The sequence below is a fragment of the Sipha flava genome, unplaced genomic scaffold (assembly GCF_003268045.1).
Source record: "Sipha flava isolate LNK unplaced genomic scaffold, YSA_version1 80_pilon_pilon, whole genome shotgun sequence".
In the NCBI taxonomy this organism is placed as follows: domain Eukaryota; kingdom Metazoa; phylum Arthropoda; class Insecta; order Hemiptera; family Aphididae; genus Sipha; species Sipha flava.
The window spans coordinates 158,195-176,393 of NW_020273622.1; the positions used below are offsets into that span (position 1 = coordinate 158,195).

General features: G+C 34.4%; 3 protein-coding genes across 3 annotated transcripts; 1 reads left to right on the top strand and 2 right to left on the bottom strand.

Annotated features, from left to right (window-relative positions):
• Positions 1–9: 9 nt before the first annotated feature.
• LOC112693103 (skin secretory protein xP2-like) lies at positions 10–1,895 on the bottom strand. Its single transcript, XM_025568020.1, has 2 exons — positions 1,656–1,895; positions 10–1,493 (listed from the first exon to the last, which is right to left on the bottom strand). The coding sequence occupies exons 1-2, from the start codon at positions 1,878–1,880 to the stop codon at positions 225–227; spliced, it is 1,494 nt and encodes a 497-aa protein (XP_025423805.1). The 5' UTR covers positions 1,881–1,895; the 3' UTR covers positions 10–224.
• A 6,155-nt stretch (positions 1,896–8,050) lies between these two features.
• Positions 8,051–10,003, top strand: LOC112693105 (KRAB-A domain-containing protein 2-like). Its single transcript, XM_025568024.1, has one exon. It carries the CDS (start codon positions 8,609–8,611, stop codon positions 9,548–9,550), a length of 942 nt encoding a protein of 313 aa, XP_025423809.1. The 5' UTR covers positions 8,051–8,608; the 3' UTR covers positions 9,551–10,003.
• A 5,493-nt stretch (positions 10,004–15,496) lies between these two features.
• Positions 15,497–17,468, bottom strand: LOC112693106. Its single transcript, XM_025568025.1, has 2 exons — positions 17,328–17,468; positions 15,497–16,244 (listed from the first exon to the last, which is right to left on the bottom strand). The coding sequence occupies exons 1-2, from the start codon at positions 17,451–17,453 to the stop codon at positions 15,702–15,704; spliced, it is 669 nt and encodes a 222-aa protein (XP_025423810.1). The 5' UTR covers positions 17,454–17,468; the 3' UTR covers positions 15,497–15,701.
• Between the last annotated feature and the right edge of the window lie 731 nt (positions 17,469–18,199).

Sequence of the window (18,199 nt, forward strand, 5' to 3'; positions counted from 1 at the left end):
GACGAGTGATTTTTCAGTCACAATAAATGTATTTGTTTTCAAAAATGACATGATGAATGTGGTTTAAAATATCATACAGATGATATTTGAACCAATATAACAAATGATGGAAAGCTATGAGGGTATAAAACATTAACAAGTAGTATAAAAAAAAAAAAATTATGAAAACTTAACTAATTTTCTACAGTCTGTACACTGTAACGCATCAAGAGTATGTAATATTTTTAATACTTCTTGTAGTCACTGCTGCCGCTTGAGTAGCTGGTTGATGGAGGTCCATATGAGGAACCGATGCCGGACGACGAGCTGTATCCACTGCTGGACGGTGCACTAGAGTAGTCGGACGAGGAGTATGATGAGGAAGAGTAAGAAGACGGTGAGGCAGCACCATACGACGAGGAAGAGTATGACGGGGCGGCTGCGCTGTAAGAAGCGGAAGAGTATGACGGGGCGGCTGCGCTATAAGAAGCGGAAGAGTATGATGGGGCGGCTGCGCCGTAAGAAGCGGAGGAGTATGATGGGGCGGCCGCGCTGTAAGAAGCGGAGGAGTAAGATGGGGCGCTCAAAGCGATGCTGGCCGCTGCTGGTGCGGCGTAAGATTCAGCTGCGTATGCAGGTGCGGAGGCAGCGTAACTGATAGCTGGAGCTGGGGCAGCAGCGACGGCGTATGAAGCTGATGCGGGAGCGGCGTAGCTGATGGCTGGAGCTGGAGCAGCCACGGCGTAGGATGCTGGTGCGGAGATAGCTACGGCTGGGGCTGGTGCAGCGATAGCTACGGCTGGGGCTGGTGCGACGACTGGGGTTGGCACGGAATATGGCACGGGTTGTTGGATTTCTACTGGGTACGGTTGTGGCACGGAGTATGGGACTGGTCTGGTGACTGGCACTGGCACTGGGTGTGGTACACTAACCGGGACGGCCCTTGGGACATCAACTGGGTACGGCCTGTTGACTGTGACTGGAACTGGGTGAGGTACGCTGACCGGGACGGCTCTGGGCACGGACACTGGCACGGGCTGTGCGACTGGCACGGGAACGTGACGGGTCACCGGTACTGCGTACGGCTGCGGCACGGACACGGACACAACATGGTTGGACGTACTGACTCTGGTGGGCACGGAGGCGGCTGAGATGCCGTAACCGTAGGCCGGGGCTGCGATTCCATAACCGGACGAGGCGGCGAATCCAAGACCAGCTGGTGCTCCGAATCCGTAGCTAGCGGCAGGGGCGGCGTATCCGTAGCTAGCGGCAGGGGCGGCGTATCCGTAGCTAGCGGCTGGGGCGGCGAGACCGATGCCCGGTGAGTAGGATGGGATGCCAATGCCGTATCCGCTGCTGAGTCCGAATGACGATCCGGAAAGGCCGTAGGACGACGCTGAGTATCCGGACGCCAGACCGGAGAAGCCTACGCTTCTCTTGTTCTGTTTGTTATCGGCTTTGGCATCTTCGGCGGACACGCAGTGGGCAATTAAAGCCAAACCGACAACACAAGCCTGTAAAACGATAAGTCGGACATTTCAACAGACGCGTATTTTGCCCCGACCGAGGCCAAGGCGCGCCCGTTCGAACGAATCCGACAAGCTCGAAAGCCAAACGGACACGTTTACGTGCAGGTGGGCCCATACTATGCGGCTACGGATTGTACGAATACTAACCTTAAGGAATTTCATGGTGACTTCACTGCGATGTTGTCTGGACGATTGGCTACGATGTGACTGATGCCAAACACCGTCACGCGCCGAGTTTTTATAATCGCTCTGTCCGGGGACAACACCGGTGTTGATTTTTTTTTTGAGCGCGTCCCACCACCGCTTCGGTGATATTTTCGCGTTAATCGGGTCCGGGCACGACGCTTTCTCTGCGCCGCGCGACAGGAGCATATCGCGCGGCCGGTTATGTCACGGCGGCAGGACGGTCGGTTCGGAACAGGACCGGTCCACGAGGATGTCACCCGGCTGGCTGCCGCCGAGAGACGCGGTAACAGGTGTATCCGAAGTGTTGTTGCACAACCGCCGCTCGAGAATTCGGTGCACGGACGCGACGTCGTGGTTGACGTCTCTGGTTTCTTCGGCAGCGCGCCATATTTGTCGGACGGGTTTTGCCGACCGATCGAAACTCGTCCGCGCAGATCTACGGTGAATAAGCGTTCATCAACATGCGTTCATCCGTATCCAACCAACGATCCATTTCGAATTGTCGGTACTCGTTCGATCCAGTGCGAACAGTACTGTCATTTTCAGGTACAAACGTATGCGGTGGTTCTAAGGGTTCCACTCACCCCCGGTAATATCAGAAATTTTTGATTGATTTTTTTGATTGAATAAAAATGACCGGCCTACGGATTTGATAGTTATTTCAGTTTATCGCGATACTCGCTAATAAAATGGAAAAATATTTGTACACCGAGCAATAAAAACTTGATGTTTATCAGAATTCTACATCTTATATTTTTTCAACCCCTATCTGTCGAAATTTTTTTCTGCGTTCACCACTGACCATATCGCCAGAATGCATATGGAAGCGGAAAGAACGCGAAGTACGGAAAGACTATAATCACGGAGTTGGCCAGTGCTCTTCAGCATACTTCGCGAGTACTTACATTGAACAAGTCTCGCACGCGCTTCCGCATAAAAAAACAGCGGACGCGTCGAAATACATTAACCGTTGAACGTAGTTCAACAGATAATATTATTTAATAATGCGTTCCGCGTACATTGGATATATCATTTTTTTTTTTTTTTTTGTATTTAAAAGAAACAATATCATTTATAGTATCACTCTTAAAATAAATTAAATCGTAAAATTGGATAGAGAAAAAAAATTTCAAACATTACTGGTGCTAAAATGATATAGATTCACCGATGAGACTGAAAATCTGCAAGTTCATACTTAGTTAATAGTTAAAAAGTTTGCAAACATTACAAAATCTAATGCACCAAATATTTACTTGTTTATCTGTAATTTCAAAAACTTACATAAAAAAAAAATGATATAATGTTAAGCTTTTATAAAGTGTTTTATGTTAAAATTCAATACAGTTAAGATTATCTTCACGAGTATTCACGATTATATTTTGTTTTTATCTTCCGTAAATACTTTTTATAATTTGAAGTTATCTATTAATTTGCATCAACATCATATTTCATTAAGAATCAGACTAGTTTGGTATATCAGAGAGGAGACTTTTTTATTAAGCTTATTAATATTTCGAATCTTTTGTAATAAACACATGAATTTGATTAAATATTGAAAATATGATATTGTAAATTATAAAAATCTACAACATATCATACAGTAGATATAATATTTAATAAGTAATCTAATGAGTATAATTAGATTTGATTTATCTAATGATTTTTCAATTCAAAATCAGTGAAAACCGGTACTTATTTGTAATACAATGTATTGTATATTCCTTTATATGATTTTTATTTAATTTTGATATTGTTGAAAAGTTATATTAAACCGTAACATGTACATATAAATATTTAATATTAATATCATAAGTATAATAATTTCTGTTCAATATTTGACATTAATGGTCATTTAAAAAAAGTAGTCATATCTCTGGTTAATACTTTCACAAAAAATTCTACTTCCAGTTTTTGGTCCAAAATTAGTTACTGACAGCAAAGTATTAATAAAATAAAAATTAACATTTTTTTAATATGTAATTTCAACAAGTATGCTTCATCCATGGTAGTAAATATGTATGAAAATAAGTATTTAGTTAAAATATCATTTTTAACTTTCATTAATTTTGAAATATTGATTTTTTATAATTTTAGTGTCAAATCGATATAACATAAATTTGAATAGTCATAAAATATAGCATTAATTTTTTTGATAAATGTTGGAAAGTTTATATATTTATATTATGTAATATAAAACTGCATCGTAGCAGTTTACTGTGAATAACGAAAAAAAAAAAATGTTATTTTGTAAAATCTGAACAACTTTCAATTTTATAACATAATAGTGTTAAAAAAATGTAATAATAAGATTATTATAAAAGTGATCAATAGCATATAGTGATATGATGAATTGAATTTGATATTTCAAAATGTTTTGTAAATAATATGTTGATGCAATGGGTTTGCGTAGTATCTACCGATTTAACTTACACAATATGAAGATAAGAACTGTATACTTGAGCTTTTTGACAATAAGTGTATCCGAGCTGGGCAATGGCTTAAAATATTATCAATATCGTCGATCACAGTGATAAATAATTGATAAAAATAAGCGAATAAAAGTTGTGTAAAAACACATACGTATATAATAAAACAAATAGCGTTTGCGATACTCTGGATTTGAAGAATTGAAATAAAATTATATTGGTTAGTAAATTATTTACTACTATCTATTAATATATTATTTATTTTATTTTATAATTATAAATTATAAGGTTAGAAGCTCTTTTTACAAATTTTATTTGTATATAGTAAAATAATATAACATTACATTAGCTATTTGACAATAAAATACATATAAATTAATTATTAAATGTGAAATTGGGACCAACATTGGCATTAGCCATAAGTGGTCCATTTTTTATGTTGTTAATTAGATAATGGGAGATAAAGAAGGGAGCATACTACACAACCGTATTCCAGGATAGGTCCGACAATAATACGGAATAAAACTTTAAGATATACTCCTTGCTTAAAGTTTTTAGCCAAACGCATAAAAAAATCTAGTGCTTTAAATGCTTTGCAGCAAACATAATCTATGTGCAACTTGGGAACAAGATTATTACTAAATTTAAAGCCAAGATCCATAATAGAGTTGAACTCACGCGACATATTTATTTCATTAATTTTATAATTGAACTTAATAGGCAGTTTTATTCTATGATATGTGAAGACTTTGCACTTGGATAGATTATATGATAAACACATGTTATTTAGACCATTCGAAAAATCTATTGATGTTTTCATGCAGTTTCAAACAGTCGTCATTAGAGCATACACGCATAAATAATTTGATGTCATCAGCAAAACACAGAAAACGACAATGGTGTAAAACTTTATGAACACAGTATATAAAAAGAGAAAATTAAATTAAAGGAAAGTGCCCTAAGGGGCACCAGAAGAAGCTAAAAATATATTAGACTTGATGTCGAATACGTTAACCCATTGATATCGGTCACTGTGATGGGATCTAATCCCGGACAGTAATGGTTCATCAAAACTACATTGCTTGAGGACAAGAATAATGGTATTATGGTCCACTGAGTCATTATATTCTGTATTAGGCGATTTCAAGCGTAAGTCTAGTATAAATATATCATACACAATCGATTCAATCAAGTTTTAGTGATTCCGGTCATAAAATATGAGCCGTAAAAAGTGGCATTTTTGTATTTCCTGTTCGTGGACATAGACACAAAGGTAAAATAAAACTAGACGACATATTCGTGTATAAATGTTTATGTATTGAAGTGAAATAAGCATGAAACGCTATGTCATATTCTCTTATAGTGATCAAGAATTAGATTATTTTCTCTGAGTGTTTGGACGTAATTTTAATTATCCATAAACAATGGCAACGGAATAAAATAATATTAGCTTTATTTATAAGTTATAGCTAAATTTTAAAAATAAATCTACAGCTTTAACTATAGTTATATAATAATCTTTGAATATACCTAATATGTAATTCAAGAATATGCGTACACAACTAGTCAAACCGAATGAACTTAATCCATGTGTTATATGAATCATTTATTATATCATATATGCAATAGACATGATAAATAACAGATGTTTCATTTTTACAACTCAATAGATCATAACTATATTTTCGCTTTTTTTCCTATAACTCAGGAGTCGACAACCCGCGGCCCGTGGGCCGCATGTGGCCCGTGAAGCAATTTTTTATGGCCCGCACAAAGGTAGTTAATTTTTTTGTTTTATTTTTGTTCAATAAATTTTTCATACGATTTTCAATACTATTCAATCTTTTTTTTTTTATAAATAAAATTGTTATTATTATCTAATCGAAGTCGAAGATAATGATGGCCGCACTACTCAGTCATAGGATAAATTAAATATACTTATATATATATATATATATTTAAAAATTAAAATTTTAAATGTATTTAATACATATGTATCTTATATATTTATTCTATGGTCATAGTTATTTTGCGTTTGTTGCAATTGGTATTACACCGTGATTACGCCCTTACATGTGACTGTTTGTGTTTGTAATAGTTTCATTTTACAAGTAAATCCAAACATTATGGCGACTAAAAAAAGAAAAATTTGTGTTGAACATCGTTTTTTTAATAATTCTCGGGTTGATTTATACTTTTTCGTCGAAAACAAAGGTAAGCCATTATGTTTAATGTGTCGAAAAATTAAATTTTTTCTTAAAAGCAGTAACATTCGTATTTTTTACACTCATATTTCTATGCAAAACAATGAAATATAATAGCAATATAAGTACATATCATATGTAAAAAATTTCTTTTAATGTGGCTCTTGATAAACATTTGGAAAAAAATATGACCGGCGTGGTTCAAAAGGTTGCCGAGCCCTGATATATCTGACAGAACCTTTCTTTGAATGTAAATTAAATATTTTAAATGTTGTAATTGCCTCGTATTATACCGAAAAAATGAGATTCATATAATGTGTAATAATAGTAAAAGTGAAAATTTCCATGATTGCACGTTAAATATGTTTTTAATTATTTAACACCCATATCAGCGGGGGACCAATCTCTGTAAGACCATGGGCCCGCAGGATTATCACGGGCAATCGATGTTCTAAGTACGCCATTGATGCTGAGATTTGTCATCGCTTTCAAACGTATCGGAGAGGGCGGGGGGGGGGGAACGACAAACACATTCCGAATGACTCTTACATTCGAAACCAGTACGATATAATTATAACTCGTCGGATTTTTTGTATTTTCGCCGGCGACGTAAACGTTGTAACGAGAACGAACGAATCCGGTGGAAACCAGTCCTCTTCGTTCGATACCAATCATCGGGCGTCTAAAACCTATTCGTGTCACATTATTGTACGCGTTTCTAGTAGTTTTTCGTTTTCAGTGCCCGGGGCGCAACCCGTAAAATCATTCGCTGTTTTTTTCGTCCGGGTCGTTGCCGTGACGATATCGTCGAAGACACGGGTACGCGACTGTGCGGCTGTGGAAAAAAACTAAAAAAAAAAAAAACTACGCAAACGAGTGTCCCGCTGCGTTTATGTACGGGTGTTGCGCGGACCGGACCGAGTGATATTACTGACCGTCTGCCGCGCAAAGTTTTTTTTTTTTTACCGATGCATAACAACAATACTCTTTTACGCGTAGCATTCCGGTCTGCTGCTGTGCGATCCGTCGCAGTACTCGTGCCGCTACCCGTCGTACGAGGCCGGATGTCGGCGAACTTGTTTCCCCGTTATGATGCAACTGCTACATCAAGGATTCCGCGATAAATTAATAATTCAAGTCGTACGCTAGTTTTTCTTCTTTTTTTCATTTTTTTTTTTTTTTTTCAACGTTACGTTTCATAACGATTGTTTGTTGTGCAACTTCTTGTTTCATCCGTATCGATTATTCGACGTACGGTCGTTCTATAAAACGGCTCCAACGTCTCAAACGCGTCCGTTTCGTTTTCAAACACCGTAACCGTCCGCGCGCTCGTTGGCTTTGACCATCGTCCGTTATTCCTCTTCAGTTTTTTATTTTTAATTGTTTACGAATCCGACGGTCTCGCCGAAGACGCACAGGCGCTTATAATCCGTTTCCAATTGTATTGTTTTTAGCTGAAATCGCGTTAAATCGGATACGGTAAACTTTGTAGATTCTGATAAATTATTAATAACTGTTCTCGAATATATATATATATATATATATATTTACGTCGTGACATTTTTTCAGATCAGGAGTTTTAAAAGAGTAAAAAACTAAAATAAAATTAAAAAAAAAAAAACGTAGTAATTATTATAATTTAAATTAAAATAATATCTCGGTGGTTACACGTATGCAAACGATTAAAAAATAAAAAATAAAACAATCCATACAAACACGAATAAAATATAAAAATCAACAAAACGTATGAAACAATGATGGTAGCACGGAACGATTATTGATAAGCTTGTACATAATTATGGCCATCGCATGCGTGTAATTACGTGCAATCCATTACTGTTCGTCGCTAACATGTTTCAATCATAAAACGTATACGTTACGGTCAAAGCGGAGAATTTGGTCGTTGTAAATGTTACAAGCAAAGCAGGGAACCCGGGTTAGGTTAGGGCATCGTGTACAATGATCGGGGACGGTGCACTATGGCCGACTTCCTACTTTGCCCGTAACGCGAACGAGGTGCACAACGCACGGAATATTCGGGCGACGTGCACGATAAATATTTATTTCCCGCGTAGACCAGTCATTGTTGTATAACGCCTGGTCATTGTGTACAGCACTTGAACTGACGCGGTCATTGTGTATAATTTATGATTTACAATACGTACATTTGGTCCGAAAACTGTTGTAAACCGTGCAGTGCACGTTAGTACCGTTTTATACGTCGGTGTGTTCGATTTAGTGTGCGTGTGCGTGTGCGTGTGCGCGCGCGCGCGTTATTGTAGAAATGGAAAATAAATTCGTCGACTCTTTGAACGATATTTTAAAATTCAAGAAACACAACAGTACGTATCTGAGTGAACGTAAATACGACGATCTTCTGGTACATTTAAAAGAACTAAAAGAATCGAAAAAGACGAAAACCCCGAACGATTACAAGCTGATCAAGAAGTACGATATTCTTAAAGTGCGTGATGTGGAAAGACTTGTCGTGCCGACGAACGGAGGCGATCGGATTAGATTTTACGTGAAAAACGAAGAGCTATTCCATATTCTACACGAAGCCCATTTGTCAATCGGGCATGGGGGCCGTAGTAGAATGGAACACGTGTTAAATAGCAAATATAAAAATATAACAAGAGAGACGATTATGTTGTACTTGGGTTCGTGCGAATTTTGTCAGAAAAAGAGCAGTACAAGTAAAAATCGCTTAGAGGTCAAACATAGTGCGCCAGAAGAGAAGAATTCACGTTGTTGTGAAATAGGCGTGATCGACATGCAGACACAGCCCGATGGTAATTATAAATTTATTTTAGTCTACCAAGACCATTTAACAAAATTTGTAAACTTACGTCCTTTGACTCATCAGCGTGCTCATGGGGAAGTCGCGTGCGCGTTACTGGACATCTTTACTATTTTCGGTGCTCCAACAATATTACAAAGTGACAACGGCGGGAAATTCGCAAATGAGGTGATAGAAGAACTATGGAACACGTGGAAAGATTTGAAAATGATACTTAAAAAACCTCGTCATTCCCAAAGTCAAGGTTCAGTAGAACATGATAGCCAAGAAGTCAAGCTTATGTTAGGGACATGGCTGCAAAATAATAAAACCAAAAAATGGAGCGAAGGCCTGAAATTAGTACAATTGATGAAAAATCGATCTTTTCATCGTGGCATTAAATGTTCGCCTTACGAGGCTATGTTCGTATCTAAGCCCAAAATCTGATAAAACAACTGTATATTCCTAATACATGTTATATCAAAATTAAAAACGGAAGAAGATTTAGATAGAGCCTCGAAGATAATCGAGAAAAATTATTTAATGGAAATAGACATCAAAATAAATAAGTATTTAAACGTATACTTTAATATTCACTTCAATTTGTTTATATCATTGTTTTAATATCAGTAAAATGCCATAATGGTAACACATGTAAAAATAAATAAATATTTTTATAAAACATAATTTTATTGTTATTAAGAATATTATAATTTTTTATACTTGGCACTGTTAGTACTGGTCATTGTGTACCTAGCCAATAATTATTCACATGATTTAAACGATTATGAATTGTATACAACCCCCGGTCAATATTAATAGTAATCATTTCTCCACTTGGACCGTAACATTTGTATGGTTAATGTGTTTTAATAGTAAATATATTATATTTTGAAGAGAGATTAGTAATATATTACATTTTAGGGAAGATTTATCATCTAGAAAAATTCATTGTCCAGTTTCGTTTTACGTTTCAATTAACAGACTAAGTTAGTTATTAGAATATTTTAGTAATAATTTAGTTCAATGTGAAATATTCAGTAAGTTAATCTAGCTTGACAATGTAATGTAATACAGAAAAATAACTATTTATAATTGGTTGGTTCTATATTTCAAAAATATACTATTATTTTCGTTCATTATAGATTATTATTTACATATATAAATAAAAAATGAGTTATGGCCTATTTTAGAATATATTAAAAACACTTTTAAAATATAAATTAAAAAAAGTTAATTTAATTATTTTTAATTAGGTTTTTCGTGAAGAATGATTATAAATTAGTGACTGAAAATGTCGAAATTGTAAAATTTAATCAACCGACATTATAAATTTAATGCTCATATTAAGGATATTAAAAACTCGTTTTATTTCGAACCCGAATACGACAGCATAATAATAGGGTTGCCAACCATCCTACATTGAGCAAAACCATCCTTTATTGGGCAGGATTGTCTTACATTTGTTTAATTTGTCCTACGTTCAACAATATTAGAAACTATTTGTAGGACAATCTTACATTTTACAAAAATACCTATTTATATTTAATGATTATTATTCTTTTAATTTTACTAATTTATTATTTAATTAAGGTGGTAAATATCCAAGGGCTATAATTAAAAAGCTAATTTAATAAAAGTGATATGAATAAAATGTATTAGATCTTTTTCTTAGTTATCATTATAATATTATATACTGTTAGTTGCAGTATTGCATACTAAACTATGCATTGCCGTAGCCATGGGGGGAATGAGCCATGTCAACCACCATATAACGTATTAATAACTATAGTAGTGGATTTTTTATTTTTTACTTTGCACCTCCCCCTTCGTCTACCGAAATTCTGGGTACACTGCTGAAACATAGTATAAATTAGATATGAAAATAATTGTCCTACATTAAACAATTTGAAAGTTGGCAACCCTATATAATAATAAACCTGAAGAAATTATCAAGTTTTATTATTTTGCGTTGATAAACAAAATTGAGTATTGGAAATACCTTGTGTAGTATTGAGCAATAGGATATTTATACATAAGAACTATTATTTAGTATTAACTATTATGAAATAATATTGTGCCTACAATGTACATAATCACCTCTAATAAAAACTAGGTTAATACTAAATAACAATAATTGTGTAAGAATATTCAATCAACACATGTGTAAGCAATTTTTAGTATAATATATGTGTACTTATATATACATGTTGAGAGTATTGTAGGTATTATAAAAAGGAATGAGAACATGGAAAGAGAGGTCTACCGTGATGGTCGTGTGACTCGACTACTTTGGAAACATGCATTATATTAATTTTAGTTGTGTGTTTATGTACGTATTTGTACGATTTGATTAGCGTACACGACACACGCCAAATTCAATTTCTGAAATAAATAAAATATAATAATTTTAATTTTCTTAAGTAGTATGATATTACAACTCGTTTGCACATAAAAACAACTCAATTGCAAACACACATTTTAGTTACCTGTGACGAAAATCCCTAAAATATAAAACTCGTTCACACGCACAGCTATACGGTAGGCATACGGTATCTAGTACTGATCATACATTGGGTATAAATGCCTAAAATATCACCGTGATTATAATTATTAAATAATAATAAATTAGATAAAATAATAATATTTTTTAAATTAAATTTATATGATGGAATTTATAATTCCACATACCTTGTAAGTATTCTTCCTCGTGTATAGTTTCCTTTCTATTATAATTCATTATATTGTTTTTGTTGATCAATAATTTATTTAAATATATATGTATGCGTAAATTTCATTGATCCTTAAAAAACACAGCAGCCATCTTAAGGATCAATGTGATTTTCACGTCAATTGTGTAATTGGGAATTACATTATATATTTAACAAATAATATGAAATTGCCTAAGCCACGAAAATATTTTACTTTACTTATCTTGTTTTAATTGTTAACAGAATATTGGTTTTATTTTTTAAAATTGTGAAAACTTTTAATCGTTTCATTATCATATCTTTATATATTTCAGCGTCCTGATATTTAGTTTTATATTGCATTTTTACTTTTTATTTTTTAGTAATATCTAAATTCACTTTGTAGACACGATGGTTTCAATTATTTTTATAAATTTCATATTAGTTTCATGACGTTTAAAATAAGCAAATATTTTAAGTCCATGTATGTTAGAAATCGTATTGATCCATGCCAACAGAAATTAAAAGTGTTTATAAAATTTGAATCCAGATTTCACAGTTGCTGAAATAGTTGTATTAATTTATCACTCAAATTTTCATTAAAATATAATAAAAAATAAATAACGTTTACAGTAGAAAAAATAAAGTTATAAACGTCAAATATTCAAATTAATTATAACAATAAAATGAATAAACTTTTGGATGAGTGTTTAATATTTGTAATTTATCAAATTATTACTACATTTTATCAAATATGTATTATCTGTACAATAGTTTAATTTATATCCAGTGTACTAATATATTTTGTATACATACAGTAGTATACTATATAAGCTTCAGCAACCCCTCTCCGATAACTGATTGAGTTTTTAGTAAAAATAGATAGTTATAATTTTACGTGAGATTGGTAGTCAACCTGTAACAGCACAATTTGTATAAACAATAATATGCAGCATAAACACCATATACATTAGATGTAAACTTTTTAATAACTGTAAAGTTAGATTATTTAAAAATTATCTCTTAATAAAGTTGTTTAAATCGGTCGGCCTTAAGTAATTAACCGTTGAACTTAATAATTAAAAAATAAGTACAAGATTGTACAACACATTTTACTGATATTTTCTTTAAGTATTTTTTTTAACTCGCACCTATTGTTCTAAAGTTTTTTTCTAAAAACAGAAAACGTATATTATGTAATGTGAGGTCTGCTTAAAAAATATCTAATTACACCACCGCATGAATTGTAGATAAAGCCACAGAGGTATTATTAATAACATTTGATACAATGAAATATCATGTATATATATATTTAAATTATTTTATTTAGAATTCAACGTTTAAAAGTTGTTTGGACCAAAATGGATGAGTCATACCTCATTCATGTGATAAGCTTATAGTTGCAATACTTTCATATTTAAATTTCACGAATATACAACTTATCATACTAACTGGTATACATAATTTAAAAAAAAAAAAACGTATGATCACTTTATTCATCATTTAATTGATTTAAGTAATGTATTACACAGAAAAGTAGATATTCCTTTGGTTTTGTATTTCGATAAATTATGTAATTTTGATGAGTATCTACAAAATAAATAAAAATAATGACTCTTTTATTACTATAAAAAGCGAATACATATATGTAAAATGTAGTTTTTGTATTTTATGTAGTTTAGAATGATAAATATGGGTTGATAAAGCTACAAATTATCTGTATTGATTCATTTTGGTTTCAAGGAGATATAAAACATCTTATGACATTCTCACAAATAAAATTCATTATATTTTGAACAAACATCAAATGCAAGCATGAATTAGAGCATAAACTAAATTGCGAAAAAGGCTATTGTGTACAACTAAACGAGTTTTAAATAAGTATGTATTTATAATTTTCAAAAAATATTGAAAAAAAAAGTGTGTAAACCAATGTGAGTGCCTTCGAAACTGAATACATCGTGTGAGTGCGTATACGACATGTTATTATTTATTATATGATATAACCACTGACAAGGTTGCACAGGTCAAGTTCGAAGTACTGTTGTTGTTAAATAATATCATGTTCAACATAATATAAGTGCTGATGAACGTACTGATGATTGGTGTTACTGAAATAATATATTTATTAATTTTCTAATGATATATAATGATACATTAATAAATAATGTATTGTCACCTACTGTATTTTTGCGTGCAAAACCATTTTTTTTAGATTAAACATTATACTGTTTTTAAAATTATCTATTATCATCATAAATAAATTACAAATGATCATTATCTGTTTTTTTTTTTATTCTTTTTTTTTATAATACCATGTTCAATATAATATATGTGCGCGTGATCGTGTTGCCGCTTGGTGTTACTGTAATAATGTATTTATTAATTTTCTAATGGTGTATAAGATACATTTATAAACAAGACTCGGAACGTTATGCGTTAAAAAACATCAAAATATGCGGTATAATATGCAGTGAAAAATTGGAAAATAATTGCTTAAAAATATTAGACTGGCTACTGACTAGTGTACACCGTACAATGAAGTCGCTCGCATGCACATGTATGTAGTATTATAACGAACAAAAATAATATTGTGTATAAGCTAATAACCTAATGGTTAAACATATTTGTTCACGAATTACCTATGGTTATACAATTTGTTTATGTCGTGTTACAAAACATTAATACAGTGGTAAATTTGTAAAAAAATAAATATTGTCCGGTGGTGGTCACTATTACGAGTTCTCAGTACTATAAAGATTATAATTTATTATTATAATTAAGTGCATTGGGAGCTGAAACAATACAAACAATAGTCGTTGATGAATTTATTTATAACGATATAATATTTAGAATTTTGATTGTCATATATCTAATATTTTACTATTAAACTATACATTTTTTTTGAAAAAATTTTGTTAAATCCATGAAATATGCATATAAATGTTCTAAAACCCAAAATATGCGAATTAATACAAAAAATAACAAAATATGCAAAATTATGCAACAAACATTTTTATATCTGAAATATACAAACTATGAATCGAATATTTATCGAATCAGAATTTCAATATGCACTTTCTAGACAAACATGCAAATGCCTAAAGTTCCGAGTCTTGTTTATAAATAATGTATTGTTGCCTACTGTCATTTTGCGTGTGAAAAACAGTTTTTTCATGTTAAACATTATACTGCTTTTAAAAATCTATGTAGGTACACCAACATACATGTACCAAAAAATAAAATTCAAGAAAATTACAAATTTATTTTGTATACTGTATAAAAAATGTTAAAAAAAAATTCCTTGGACTATATTACTACATTGATTTCGCAATTTTATTTCTGAAATCACATACAATAGGTACGCAACGGACGCATTTCATGTTCGTATATTGCACAATTATTTGTAACTTCTTAATGACTGTGTTTTATTTGTATAAATATTATATATTAATAAACTTCAAAATATATATTTACATATGTGATACGAAAATGACGTTTTAGAAAATATTCTATGTATTGTCATTTTCATTAAATCTAAAAAATTAAAAACTGTTGTGTCTTATGAGTTAAAATAATTATAGAAAACTTACCTGCGTAAAATTCGTCGTTTTAATCGGCAAAAATAAGAATAAGTGTGATGATTTAAAAGAAATAATATTGAAAATAAAAAGTACAAAAAACAGTATTGGTTTTATTTTTTTTTTTTTTGGCCAACATTTTTATTTAACAATACAACTTTTTCGGGCCAAACAGAATATTTAAAATATTTATGTAATGTGTACCTGTACATACGAAAAGCGGTATAAAAGTGTAATTACAAACGGTTTGGTATACCGTATACAATGTTGCACGAGTTTATATATACGTATGTGTGTATAAATATATACCGTCAAAAATCGTTGGGATTAATGATGGATGGCGTAGCTGCTACTGTAGCCGAATCCGTGGTCGTGACCGAAGTCGAAGCTACCGTAACCGTGGCCGTGGTGCTCCTTGACGTAGACCGGCACGTGCTTCTGGACGTACACCGGATAAGGGACCGGTTGCGCGTAGGGGATTTTCACCGGCACTTTGACCGGATAGGGCACCGGTCGGTCGATGTGCACCGGCACGTGTTTCTCGACGTGCACGGGGTACGGCACGTGCTTCTCCACAGCCACTGGGTATGGCACGTGTTTCTCAACAGGGACGATGATCGGTTTCTCCACTATGACCGGCACCTCCTTGGTGACGTGCACCGACGAGCTGACGTGCCCGTAGCTGTGGTCGGATCCCAGCAAACCGTAGTTGGACAGACCGTCCCATTCGCTGTGGCCACCGTACCCGTATCCCAGACCCCAGAGGCCTCGTTTGCCCTGCTTCTTCTCTACCGGCTTCTCCGCGCCTGTCTTCTCGGCTTCAGCACTGACCATGGCCAGGCTTACGCACGCGACAACCAACAATGAGATCTGCGAACGGTGGAGCTGATGATATTAACCGATCGTGAAACCGTAGAGATCGATGATTTATTACAAAAGGGCAATCGGAAGAGGGCGAATATCCCTCGGATAAAAATAATTACCCCACCGGCTCAGATATTCCATGTATACGCTATATAAATTCAGTTCATACATTTTATATACCCCTTAACCCCCACGAAACATTGAGTCAAATACAATCGCTAAATCGTAAACAGCAAATAGGCGCGTACATGCTAGTACTGCGTTCAAAATCGTTTAAAACGCATACTACAAATATAATATTTGAAATCGTAAATTAAATTTAAAACTGATAAATAAAAAATGTGAAAAATACTAAGCATGCAACATAGGAAATTAGTGAACGATTTATTCGTTAGAAGATAATCTTCGTATGATAAAAAAACATGAGATCTAATAAAAAAAAACATGATACTTGGAGTTCATATTTTTCAGAATAGTTGAGCGATGTAAGCAATTTTAGAAACAATTTAAATGACCATTTGACAATATTATTTTCTTTCAAATAGACACTTATTACTGTTCGACAAATAATCGAATTTACGTAATGCAAAATTGCGTGAATATTGTTTTGAAAAATACTTCATAAAAAATTAACTAATATAAGTTAGATTTTTTTTTTTTTTTGATGCATCCATAGAATATAAAGATATTGAGTGAGTGTATCTGAGAGAGGTTAATATAAAGATATATCAACGTTATGCACATATAGTGTATTATTATTTAAAAATAAACCTAACATTTCAGGATCTCGGACGGATACATTTAGAATATCGCGGACACGAAATAACTTTTTAGTAATAGTATATCGAGACACGAACACGGTTAAATTTCAAACATGTTCGCGTGGACTTTGAGTAAACATAGCATTTTACTTTTGCTCAAAGCCTGATTGTTAGCTGAAAACCGTTACAACCTACCAATACATTGTAAACCGTTAAATAATTTTTTCTAACTCTCGAAATGCGTACTCGTGAAAAAACTACAAACAACTTGCGATCGGTTATGCGACTAGAAGAAGAAGAATAATAAGAATCTGGATGTGCTACTCACCCAAACCTGCATGTTTGCGGGACTCGTCGTGTCAGCGAACTGAAGTTGTGCAGATGCGATGTTGTACGTCCGTCTCGGTGAAGTTGGACTAGTGTGTGTGATCCAGATCGGCAGAACAATATCCATTTTATAGGCGCTCCGGACAGCCGCCCCAAGGCCTCGGCGGAAACTGTGGGCGCGGGCACGATAACCCGGACGGGGGGAGGGGTCGGGTTAGATGCTCGGAGGACAATGTAAACTTGCACGCGTGCACCTCCAACGCCGGAGTAGTGGTGGACCGTGCGGCGCGTCCAAGGGACGTGTTTCCCAACACTAGCGAGCGCGGGGCCGCCGTTCACCGAGCAGCCCGGTTGACCCGTGCACCCGGTGCTCCAGCGCGTGGCCGCGGCCCCGCGTCGTTACGCGTTTCTTCACGGTTCGTTCCCCCCGGCGCGAATTGCGTCAGATGTCCGCGGCCGAAGTCGCACCGTCGTGCACGCGCGTCGCGCTCCCATCGCCCATCGTCCCGTGGGTCAGTCGACGGTCTCTCGTCTCCGTAACGGTGTTGTATCAATTGCAATCTAAATTTAAGGTGGTTCCTGTTGTATATACTCGAAAACGGTTTTACTGAAAAAAGGTTTGGAATCGGAATTTTTAAAATAATGTAGTTTTCATAAATCCGCTTACCGTTAAAAGAAATACGAGTGTTATAATTCTTCCTCGCATTACAATGTTATTTTTTCATGATCGATTCCGAATCGCATCCGTCACACGTATACAAGTGTGTTTATCTGGTAAAATATTATTTTGATATTACCCTTTTGATAGTGTACCTACGTCGTTTATAAAACCATTCAGCCGGAAAACCGATATTTCTCGGATGATTGTATTTT